This window comes from Lontra canadensis, unplaced genomic scaffold (assembly GCF_010015895.1).
Source record: "Lontra canadensis isolate GAN:19392208 unplaced genomic scaffold, GSC_riverotter_1.0 scaffold28, whole genome shotgun sequence".
Lineage (NCBI taxonomy): Eukaryota > Metazoa > Chordata > Mammalia > Carnivora > Mustelidae > Lontra > Lontra canadensis.
In genome coordinates this window covers 19005968-19017179 of record NW_022631022.1, presented here as the reverse complement: position 1 = coordinate 19017179, position 11212 = coordinate 19005968, and the positions used below count along the sequence as shown (strand labels likewise).

At 59.3% G+C, this 11212-nt stretch overlaps 1 protein-coding gene across 6 annotated transcripts; it reads left to right on the top strand.

Moving 5' to 3' along the window:
* Positions 1-1010: 1010 nt before the first annotated feature.
* ULK3 (unc-51 like kinase 3) lies at positions 1011-7933 on the top strand. Of its 6 annotated transcripts, none has more exons than XM_032865063.1 (16): positions 1011-1163; positions 1810-1950; positions 2037-2157; positions 2717-2823; positions 3542-3685; positions 3918-3983; positions 4577-4642; positions 4790-4895; positions 5102-5142; positions 5352-5454; positions 5585-5649; positions 5735-5813; positions 5898-5938; positions 6308-6355; positions 6575-6641; positions 6760-7933. In XM_032865063.1, the coding sequence occupies exons 1-16, from the start codon at positions 1062-1064 to the stop codon at positions 6774-6776; spliced, it is 1314 nt and encodes a 437-aa protein (XP_032720954.1). In that variant the 5' UTR covers positions 1011-1061; the 3' UTR covers positions 6777-7933. The 6 variants fall into 6 exon arrangements, 5 of the variants coding, with proteins under 5 accessions (XP_032720954.1, XP_032720952.1, XP_032720956.1 ...); XM_032865061.1 differs by having other exon boundaries at positions 1012-1163; positions 4487-4642; XM_032865062.1 differs by having other exon boundaries at positions 1013-1163; positions 2717-2821; positions 3901-3983.
* The last annotated feature ends 3279 nt before the right edge of the window (positions 7934-11212 follow it).

The following is an 11212-nucleotide window of genomic DNA, read 5'->3' as shown; positions in this document are numbered from 1 at the left end:
GTCCAGAACTGCATCCCTCTCGCTGGACTGATGAGCCACTTTACTGAGGGCTTCCCTGTACCCCGCCCCCCCCCCCCCCCCGCCATGGAACCTAGGTCACCTGTCACTGGTCCTGGGGATTCCTCAGGTGTGTCCCGTGTGATGGGCGCCTGGGAGTCCACAGATAAAACCTGTACCCTGTCCTCTAAAGGCCACCTACAGGGGCAGGTGTGTGGTCTGAGGGGACTTCTCAAAAAGCTGGCCAACTGCCTGTGCCTGGGACCTGGGGCCCACCCCAGGCAGTGTGCAGACTGCCCGCCCACTCAGCCCCAGAGCCACTGATCATGGCAGTGACCAAGGTTTTGTACACTTTCTGGTATTTTTTTCTTCATGTACAAATGTATATGTTATGTCTCAATTTTTGTGCTTTAAATAAAAACAAGACATTTTCAGACAACGCTGGTCCTCATATCTGGTGGACTTGGGAGGATGGGAGTGGCCAACAGAGCCTGCACTGAGTTAGCTGCTGCCGTGGTTAGTGTGAAGACTCAAGATTCCACATCTGGCCCCCCTGCTCTGGCTGGTCTGGAAGGGGCCAAGCGCCTTCTTGACACTACTTAGCCAAAAGCACCTTCTTGTCCCAGTATCTCTGCTTTAGAGCCGGTGGTTCTGAGCCCGAGAGGCAGCCTGGGGAGCCTCTTTGACTCTTACCCCCTACCGGGCACACCTGCTCTGCCCGACTCCTCCCCCCTTGCCCTTCATGTGAGCCATAAATTCTGGGTGGGATTTCCCCGTCCCCCCTCCTAGCGACCTCGCTAGCTGGCCTCGGACCGCAGGGAGCCTCGGTGCTCCCACTACGGGATCTCCAGTGGCGTGGCACCCGGAAGGGCACCTGGAGCACCTGGGGGAGGCGGGACCGTGGGGGCCGGGCGAGATAGCGCCCCGCCCAGCGCGCTGCAGTCCCGGCGGGCGGCGCTGGGGGCAGCGTGGAGTCCGGCCCGCGGCTGCGTGCCCTGACCGCAGGGCTGAGCGCCGGAACGCGGCGCGGGGAAGCAGGAAGCGGCGGGCACCGGGCGGCGGGGATGGCGGGGCCCGCCTGGGGTCCCCCGCGGCTGGACGGCTTCATCCTCACCGAACGCCTGGGCAGCGGCACGTACGCTACGGTGTACAAAGCCTACGCCAAGGTGGGTGCGGGGCAGGGCGCCCTGGGGACCCCCGCGCCGGGCAGGGACGGGGCTGGGGAAACAGTGAGGGCCCTGCCCCTGTGCCCGCCAGATCCCGAGCGAACCCAGGTGGGCGTCCTGCTAGAGAGAGGCGAGTTGCGGCGTGCGAGCAGTGGCCCGCGGCCGGACGCGCTTCGGTGGAGGAGCTGGGAGCTGTCTGCCACCCTTAGGTTTTAAAAACAAAAACGCACGCCCACACAGCCCTGTTTTGTCTGGAGAGGCAGGTGGAGGCCTCGGTGAAGCTCGGTGTCGCTGGCAGATAGGTGTAGGATAGGAGCAGAACAGGGAGGATCCTTGGGCTGGAAGGAGTCTGGGACAGGGTTCTAGAAGGTTGGACACAGTTAGGAATCGGAGTGCGCCGCTCTAGAACACTGAATGACACACCTTCGTGGGGGCGCTCTAGAATACAATGAAATCGATTATGGAGAACATTAGACTGGGTGGGGAGCCCGGGATTCCAGAATCCCAGTGCCTCCCTGGCCTGGGAAGGGGAAGCTGGGAAGCCTGGAGGCTGATGTGAGTGGGGAGGCCCAGTGATGGAGCAGGAGGGCCCGGCATGGGCTCTCTTCCTCTCAAGGCAGAAACCTCAAATCTCCTGTCTCCACAGAAGGACACCCGTGAGGTGGTAGCCATAAAGTGTGTGGCCAAGAAGAGTCTCAACAAGGCATCTGTGGAGAACCTCCTGACAGAGATTGAGATCCTCAAGGGCATCCGACACCCCCACATTGTACAGCTGAAAGACTTCCAGGTGCGGGTCTGGGGTGGGGCCACCCCCAAAGGGAGCTAGAGAAGGGACATTCTCTTCAAGCTGCCTCTCTGCCTCTATAACTGCAGTGGGACAGCGACAACATCTACCTCATCATGGAGTTCTGCGCAGGGGGTGACCTGTCTCGCTTCATCCATACCCGCAGAATTCTGCCTGAGAAGGTGGCCCGTGTCTTCATGCAGCAGTTGGGTAAAAGCCTCGGACCCCCGCCTGACACCCCTTCTCGTGATCTCTGCCCCCCTCAACCTCCCACTGCAGGCTTAGAACCGTTCTTAGTAGCTGTCTCTGCTTCAGCTTGTATTGTTAGGGCCCCATCTTTCCCACATGCCTATCCTGACTTAAGGATGACATGAGAGAGAGAGGGGAACCCTTGTTTGTGGGGAGTTCGGGTTTCCACACATGGAACATGATACAAGGAACTCATAGAATGTTCCAGGGCCTAAGGGTAGGACTCAAGTGCTGTGCCAAGGAAAAGAACAAGACTTTAAGGGTTGGGGGACTGGGGAGGCTTCTAGGAGGGGGAGGGGACTTGCGAAGGGGTCAAGGGGATAGGGGGCAAATTCTTAGAAGTGGCAGGAACCTGATATTTAAGTATTAAAACATTTGGTAGAGCAGCCAGTGTAGAAGTCCAGTTGGGCAGGCTTGAAGGGGCAGATATAAGGCTGGCAGGGGCGCAGGTGGGGTGGCGAGAGGCAGGTGAGGGATGGCCTTCTCTGACCTGTTTCTCCGTGTGGGTCTTATGCCCCAGCTAGTGCCCTGCAGTTCCTGCATGAACGGAATATTTCTCACCTGGATCTGAAGCCACAGAACATTCTGCTGAGCTCCTTGGAGAAGCCCCATCTTAAACTGGCAGGTGTGAGTCTGGAACAGCAGGGATGAGGTTTGGAAGGTGGGTGTACAGGGGCCTCATGCTGCCCAGGCTCGCTCAGCAGCCCTAGTTCTCATGGCACCCTCTGTTGAGTCATCAAGCCATGACAGGCTGGGAAATGCAGGGACAGGCCTGCCACCAAAAGGCAGGATGTTTCTCAGGCTCCCTTCACTCGACTCCAGCAACGGACTGGATGGGGCCAGGGCTCAGTCTGGGGTCAGGGTTAGAACTCCATGTGTGACGACAGGAAGGACTCACTGTGTGAGCAGGGTTGGGAACTGGTCTGTCCCCAGGGTTGGGGCTCAACATGTCACTCAGTCTGTGACAGTGTTGGAGGATAGGCGGGTGGAGGTGGCTGTGGCCAAGAATGGACTTGAGGCTGGGAAGCCAGAAAGCAAGGCAAAACCTCAGCTTCTAACTCCTGGTGGGCCCTTATCCTCATAGCTGATGCGATCAGGGTGGGCTTCCTGGAAAAAGATGCCTGAGGGGGCTTTCTCCCAGAGGAAGATAGAGGAGGGCGTTTTAGGCTTTAGAATTTGGAGAGAAAGGGGCTGAGCAAAAGCCACAGAGTAGGATTGATCCCGGTGAGACCGGCGAGCCTGGCGGGTGGGGAGGAGCCCTGCCCTGGAGCACAGGGTGAAGCTTTAAAGGGCAGGAGCTGCAGCAGCTAGAATCGGACCCTGCTGCCCGGCCTCTTGCCCGCAGACTTTGGCTTCGCACAGCACATGTCTCCCTGGGACGAGAAGCACGTGCTCCGTGGCTCCCCGCTCTACATGGCCCCCGAGATGGTGTGTCAGCGGCAGTACGATGCCCGTGTGGACCTCTGGTCCGTGGGGGTCATCCTGTACGGTGAGAGCTTTGTCCCCAGCCCCAACCCCCGGACCTCCACTATGTGTCCTCAGGCAAGACCTCTCTAGGGCCCCTGTTGAGGGGTTCTAATGAATGTGACTCTGTAGGCCCGGAGTCCCTGCCATGAGAGGTGTCAGCCCCCCGACCCCAAGGTGTGGGCCAGGCCAGGCTTGACCCTGTCCCCTCCCAGCCTGCCCTCTGCCTCCCTTCCACAGAAGCCCTCTTCGGGCAGCCCCCCTTTGCCTCCAGGTCGTTCTCAGAGCTGGAGGAGAAGATCCGGAGCAACCGGGTTATCGAGGTGGGTCTCAAAGAGCCCGGGCAACCTGTTGGGAGAGGGCTTCGGGGCCCTGAGTTAGGCGCCCTCGCTGCCACTGCACAGCCTGGGGCATGGGCTCCAGGCTGGCTTTGTGGTGTTAGACGTGCTCTAGAGGGGAGGTTGAGGCTCTAGAGGGTGCTGGGAACCCAGATCAGCTCCAGACAGGATGCAAAGGGACTGCCCCACTGATTGTGTGCGGGCCCTCTGTGGGAGCAAAGCCAGCAGGCCAGGCCCAGCCTTACCAAGAGGGATCAGGGAAGGAGAAGCAAGTACGTGGGGTTCACAACAGCAAGGCTTCCTGCGAGGGCGTGGCTCCCCCCGGCACCCAGCACCTTGTCCTGGCCCTGTTCTTCCCAAGGCTCCAATTCTCCCCCTGTACACATGTTCCTCTGGGGCATCCCTGGACCAGGTGGTCCTGACCGGCCCCTGGGCTGGGGGCTGAGGTGCTGGGGCCCCCTGTGATCTGGTTCCCACCCTCCCCGCAGCTCCCCCTGCGGCCCCCGCTCTCCCGAGACTGCCGGGACCTGCTGCAGCGGCTCCTGGAGCGGGACCCCAATCGTCGCATCTCCTTCCAGGACTTCTTCGCCCACCCCTGGGTGGACCTGGAGCATATGCCCAGCAGGGAGAGCCTGGCTCGTGCGGTAAAAGGGCCAGCGGGAGGGCGGAGGAGGAGGGCAGGTTGCGGGGGGGCGCTCATCAACCCCATTGGTAGTGCACCAGGGATCTGCCCTTCTCCTTTCGTGCTGAGCCTGGGGGTGGGCCTGACCCCTGACCTGCCTGTCCCCCAGACCGCCCTTGTGGTGCAGGCTGTGAAGAAGGACCAGGACGGGGAGGCTGCGGCCGCTTTATCCCTCTACTGCCAAGCGCTGGACTTCTTCGTGCCTGCCCTGCACTGTGAGTGCCTGGAGCCCTGGGGTGCAGCGGGGGTGGGGCAGCCCCAGCTGCAGTGGATGGATTCCAGAAGCAGCTCCCTACCCAGAGTTTTGTGGGAGACAAGGCAGAGGGTAAATCTGGCACCTGGTCCTTTTGAGGGTCCCAGAGGATTTGGTTGGGGGGGGGGGGCAGAGCAGACACCTCACGCAAACCCCCACTATCTGCAGATGAAGTGGATGCCCAGCGGAAGGAGGCAATTAAGGCAAAGGTAGGTGAGGGACCCTCCTGGGGTGGGCGATCCTGAGGTCTCTGCAGACCGGCTCTCTTAGAACTAAGAACCAGAACTTCATTCCTAGGGAGGGTCAGGCCCGTCTCAGTGGCCCACTGTCCTTACAGCGTGGGGCAGAACCTGGAGGTGCATGCCGGTGAGGGAGGTGGGGGTGGGGCAGCACCTTATCAGCCCTTCCCCTCCTGCAGGTGAGGCAGTACGTGTCCCGGGCTGAGGAGCTCAAAGCCATCGTCTCCTCCTCCAATCAGGCCCTCCTGAAGCAGGGGACTTCTTCACGTGACTTGCTCAGAGGTAGGCCCAGTTCCTGGCCTCAGGCCCCGGCAGCTTCCCTCCAGCCTGAGGGGGCAGCAGTGTGGGGTAGGTTCCCTGAGATGGAAAGCAGGCTGCTCCTCCTCACCCTGAGCCTTTGTCCTCATCCCAGAGATGGCCCGGGACAAGCCTCGCCTCCTTGCTGCCCTGGAAGTGGCTTCGGCCGCCACGGCCAAGGTAGGCACCCAGTGCAAGGGGTTCACGTGGGGCAGGAAAAGTGCAGGGCATGACATGAAGTGACCTGTTGTCCCTGTGGCTGTAGGAGGAAGAAGCTGGTGGGGAACAGGATGCCCTGGACCTGTACCAGCATGGCCTGGGGGAGTTGCTGGTGCTGCTGGCAGGTGAGCCTACACCCCCACCATCACCACTGGCCCCCAGGCCCCAGGCTGCCCAGCGCTCACCGCACACCCTCCCTCTCTTTGTAGCGGAGCCCCCAGGCCGGAGGCGGGAGCTGCTCCACACTGAGGTGCCTGCCGTGGTTGAGAGGGTTGGGAGGCTTCCTCTTCCCCTCTTCTCCCTGCTCCCGTGTGGGGGTCCTCAGCTTCCTGCAGGGTGTTCCAAGGCTGGGAGTCAGACCTCACAGCCTGGGGAATTCCGGGGGGCCCTGCGCGCTCCATCAGGGGCTTAGGTGCCGGGGGTCAGGGCACGGGTACAGACAGTGGCGCTGCTTGGGTTGGAAAGGCCTCCTGGAGAAGGGAGCAGATAAAGAGCTCAGGGGGTGTGGTTTGGGTGGTGTGGAGGGTTCTGGAGAGCATCAGGAATGAGGAGGAAAGCAGTTTGAAGGCCCCTCCGGCCCACACTCCCATGGGCGTGTCTCCCCCCCCCCCCCCTGCAGGTTCAGAACCTCATGGCTCGAGCTGAATACCTGAAGGAGCAGGTCAAGGTGGGCATGCCGGCTGGCTGCGTCCTGCCCTTCTCTGCCTGCGGCTGTCTGTCCCCCGCACCCCCTTGCGTGTCTCCCCCTTCCGTCTTCCTCTGAGGGTCCCCCCCATCGCTGTCTCTGTCCTTGGCACTCATGCTCAGTTGCTCAGCAGCTGCTCAGTGCGGCCCTGTGCCCGCATCTGGCTGTCTCTCACCCCTGCGCTGCCTTTATGTTCCACAGATGAGGGAGTCTCACTGGGCCGCTGAGACCCTGGACAAAGAAGGGCTGTCGGAGTCTGTTCGGAGCTGTGAGTCCTGCCCTGGAGTCGGACCCTTACCAAGGAGAGGGAAGGGCTGGGGGCGGCCCTGGATTCTGCTTCTGTGCCAGAGGCTTAAGATGGACTTTCCCCCCCTTCCTCTCCACAGCGTGCACCCTGCAGTGACCCTGGAGGGATGACTGGATGGGCCACAGCCACCCCTAATTGGGGACACACTCCCTTAGACTGATGCCCAGAATTCTGTGGCCCTCCGGAACACTATGGAACAGGCTTCCTGGATGGACAACTCTTAGACACCCCCCACACACATCCCAGGATCCCCAGCCACCCTCAAGATCGTCTGCATTTCCAGGAGGTCTGGTGGCCCATGTCGGTGTTGGCAGCACTGGGTCTTGGCTCCTGGGGGAAGGAGACCAGGACTCTGGGAGAAGAGATTCCTTCGTGTGACTTTGGTTGTGTGGTGGTTGCTGGATCCTGAGCCTGGCACTTTGGTGACATGAGGCCTCTAGTTTTCCTCTGAGAACGGGGCAGGGGGGCCTTCTGCAGGCACTTCTGTTCTTGCCTCTTCCCCTCTCAGCAGGCAGCTGTGCCCTGTGCCCACCCCTGCCTTCCTGGAAACCCTTACTGCAACTTGGCCTCCCTCCTTGCATGGGACCGGGGCACTCCCAAGACCCTCAGGGACCACCCAGCCCTCGGTGTGGACTCAGGCCCACAGAGTGCCCAGTTTTCCTGGGAGCTGACCCTCACCCACCCTCTGAGTATTTTAAGATAATCCTTCAGAAGTGAAAATAATGTACTTTTCAGGGGTGGGGCCGATTTAAGAAAGCCATGCCTTGTTCCTGCTCTGGCCCAGGGGGCACAAGGGGAGTGGTCTGCAGCCTTCATCCTTCACCCCTACTTGCCTCAGAGCTGGTCCGGGCTTGGAGTGGGGAGGCATGGAGGCTGCCAGACCCCCTGAGAAAGAGCCAGCAATCCCGGGACCTGGTTCTGGGTCTGATGTTGCTGCTACCCCCCCGGTGTGTGACCCTGGGCAAGTCCTTTCCCCTTTCTGGGCCCAATCTCGCCAGCTCTCCAGTGGCGCTGTTAATACCTCCTCAGCTCCCTGACATGGGCTTTTAAGAGGACAAAGTGACTTTAATCTAGAAAACAATGTTCACCCAGTGGAGTTATTTGGGAGTTCTTTTTTAAAAGTCCACAAGGGTGCTGATGATACGTAACCTTTGTGCTCTTTAGTGCCTCCTTGGGACAGGAGGTGTCTTCCTTGCAGGAGGCTCAGTATAAAGAATGTAATTCATGGTTTCTCTATTAAATTATTTTCTGAACTTGTGCTTCTCTTCTTGCCCTGGAAAAAATAGAGAGGGTATCTCCTGGTTCACAGGCTGGGGCTGGAGGGACCCCAGGAAATGCTGGGAAACTTGAGGGAGAGCAGGGAAGGCCCCGGGCCTCCCCGTGCCCTTGTCCCCTGGACTGGTGAGTCAGCAGTGAGCCAGAGCAGTGACCATTCTCTCCAGGGTCTAGTGCCCAAACCCAGCTCCCCAGCCCCCAAGCTGAAACAGTTTCCATCAGCCTGCTCTCCCCCTTTCATGTCTTGGTCTGAACAGCAGCCAGGAGCATCTTTGGGGAGTTATGGGAGGAGGAGCTGCCCCCTTTGAGGGGCCTCCAGTGTGGCCAGGGAAGGGCTTCCGTACTGGGAGGGTCCTAATTCCCCCCCCCCAAACCCTTGGCCTGGCCATTAGGGGGCAGTGTCAAGCAGTGGTCTAGAGGGCAGAAGGCATGACCAAGATCTTGGCTCTGCCCTTTGGCCCTGAAGCTTGGGACCCATTAGCTGGTTTCTTGGTAAAATGAGGATGAAGGTAAGTGGCTGGTGGTGGTTTGTAAGGATGAAAGGAGTTCCTGTATGTGAGCCTGGCACAGTACAAGTTCAACACAATGTTATTTTCAGATTTAGGGAAAGGAATGTACTTCAGATTATCTCTGGGAGTGGGCTGCTCAAGAAAGCCTCGATGAGAAAAATGAGGGAAGGGAAGGAGAGTGATTTGACCCAGTGGGCGGGCGGATGGAGAAGACTGGATGGGAGGGAGAGTGGGAATAAGGAAGGGCGGGCTTGAAAGACCAACTGAACAGAAGGATAATGGGCTCAAGCGCTGGCTCGTGGACCCCACTGTGTGTATGTGATGTCTGCATTGTGCTCCATTGACTGTGCCCAAACAAGAGCCCAAAACTCCTACAGATGGGTGTGGGGAGGAGGGTCCCACTTCAGGGACAGGAAAGGCCAGGGAAGCTGAGGCCAGTGGAGGAGGTCCAGGGGAAGGAAACTTCTGGGGCCACAGGCTGGTCGTGTCTAAGCCACCTGCCAAGGAAGGAGGCAGCTCAGCCAGAGGAGGTGGGCTTCGCTCTAGGGTTCTCTTCGAATGGTGGAGACATATAGGAAATATGCTAATCTGCTTTAAAAAATACATATTTTTCCTCCTAGGAGCGAGTTTCTGTCTCTCACATTTAACACTTCGAAAGTGCGCAAAAACAGAGCAGACATGCCCCAACGTTTGCATGCCTTACCCACCCCATCCTCCCACTTACACTCAGTTCCCCAAGCCCAGAGCCAGCACTGGGCCGAGCTGGGGGAGCCCCTGAGCCTCGGGTCCCTCTGCCTCCCAAGGGGCCAGCCCTGGGAGCAGCAGATGGGCCACTGGAGCAGACTGAGTGTTCCCTGTGCTCAGCCTGCCCTTTCTTCTGCTAAGTAGGAAGAAGTGGAAGGACCAAGAACTTTGGTTCCTGCAGGAGGTCATCTAGAAGAACTCTTTTTTTTTTTTTAAGACTTTATTTATTTGACAGAGATCACAAGTAGGCAGAGAGGCAGGCAGAGAGAGGGGAGGGGGAGAAGCAGGCTCCCTGCTGAGCAGAGAGCCCAGTGCAGGGCTCGATCTCCAGACCCTGGGATCATGACCTGAGTCGAAGGCAGAGGCTTTAACCCACTGAGCCACCCAGGCGCCCCTACCTAGAAGAACTCTAGTCCCCAGAAGCCAGCTGCTGTCCCAGCCCCGACATGGGAGATGGCCCAGTTCTGAGGCTGGGACAGGAGGGGAGGGCACATCACCTCTCTAGAGTAACCCCTACCCATACTTGAAATCCCACAGACAAACACTAACACACAGACACTAACAGGCCATGGGCAGCAGACACACAAAAACAACAAAGCCACATTCAGGTTCACAGACGCGTGCAGACATGGACTTACACTCGTGGTCACACACACACAGGCACAAGTCCTGCGAATAAGGCTGAGGCACCCTTAACTCCACTGCTCCCCCAGCTCACCCACCCCAGCTCCCCTGCTTTTCCTGAGCCTTGCCCCGTAGGATTCTGGGAACAGTTCTGCCCCCAGGCACGGGGACAGGGGCAGGGCAGCAGGCTCTGTGGCTCCCTCCCACTCCCCTCACATAGCCCCCCGGCCGTAACCCAACCTCAGGCATCAGCTGGGTCAACAGGCACTGCCGGCACCTCGGGCTCAGCAAGCGAACATTCTCCCAGATGTCCCCAGTGCCTGCCAGGGGGCATCTGTGTCTGAGGAGGTACCATCTGGCCAATGGGGGAAGGGGAAGTCCGCTGAACTCCAAACCCCAACACCCTCCCAAATCCTCCCTGGGGACCAGCTGGCCTCTGGAAAGTCACTGCTTCCCTCTGCGCCCCTCTCCCTCTGACAACCAGGCCTGAGCTGTCTGGGTAGATAGAAGGCAGAAGAAGGGGACTGGAGCAGGGCAGGGTCACCAATCTTCCTGAAATCGCCCAGATTACAGGGCCAGAGAATGGGGGTGGAGTGAGGGGAGCAGGCCAGCCATCTTTGCCATCCCTCTCTTCCTGAAAGTGCGGAGGGGATCCGGACACGGAGGCTGTTTCACCCCCTTTCAAGCTCTCCTGTATCCTCAGACTGCCTGCCAGCTTGAGAAAGAGGAAGGGAGGAGGGAAGAAAAAACAGGAGAAAGAAAAAGGCCAGGGAGGTAAATTATTTACTCTAGACTACGCTGTACTGATGGCAGGGTTTTAATGGCTGGGAAAAGGGAAGTTGGGGGGCAAGTGGCTTTCTCTGTGGCCCTCGCATCACACCAGGCGGGTGCACCAGTCACAGACCAAGTGACTGTGTGAATAAGTGGAAGCAGAAACCAGCCAGGGAGAGAGTAGTGGGCCAGTAGTCCCGTAGACACGCCCTGAGGGCTTGGGACTGGGGGCAAGTACAGAGGAGGCCCCCCACCTGAGGGTATGAGTATAGGCCAGGTAGGAGGCAGGAACAAGGTCGAAGTGGGTGGGGGACACAAATGAGAAGGACATGGACTAGCAGAGAAGCCCTGAAAGCAGGGGAAGGAAGAGGGGAGGCAGGGAGAGGCCAGCAGAGTCTGGAGACCCCTCAGCCTGTCCTCCTTGCCCACCTCTGCCTGGGCCCCAGAGCTGGCTCCTTTTGCCCCAGAGCCATCTCCCTCCAGTGCAGGGACACACAGACAGACCAGGGCTTCCTGAGGTTTCCCAGTGTGAGGAGGAAACAAGTGTGGAGGCTCAGCAGTCCCCCCACCCCCTGACCCCAGACCCCAGTCCCAGTCAGCTCAGTTTGT

Bases quoted from the DNA above. Each gene is read 5' to 3' on its own strand.
- ULK3 (XM_032865060.1), top strand. From the start codon at position 1,062: ATGGCGGGGCCCGCCTGGGGTCCCCCGCGGCTGGACGGCTTCATCCTC. The intron at 3,984-4,486 runs GTGGGTCTCAAA...CCCTCCCCGCAG, and splicing joins GGAGCAACCGGGTTATCGAG to CTCCCCCTGCGGCCCCCGCT. The intron at 4,643-4,789 runs GTAAAAGGGCCA...CCTGTCCCCCAG, and splicing joins GGGAGAGCCTGGCTCGTGCG to ACCGCCCTTGTGGTGCAGGC.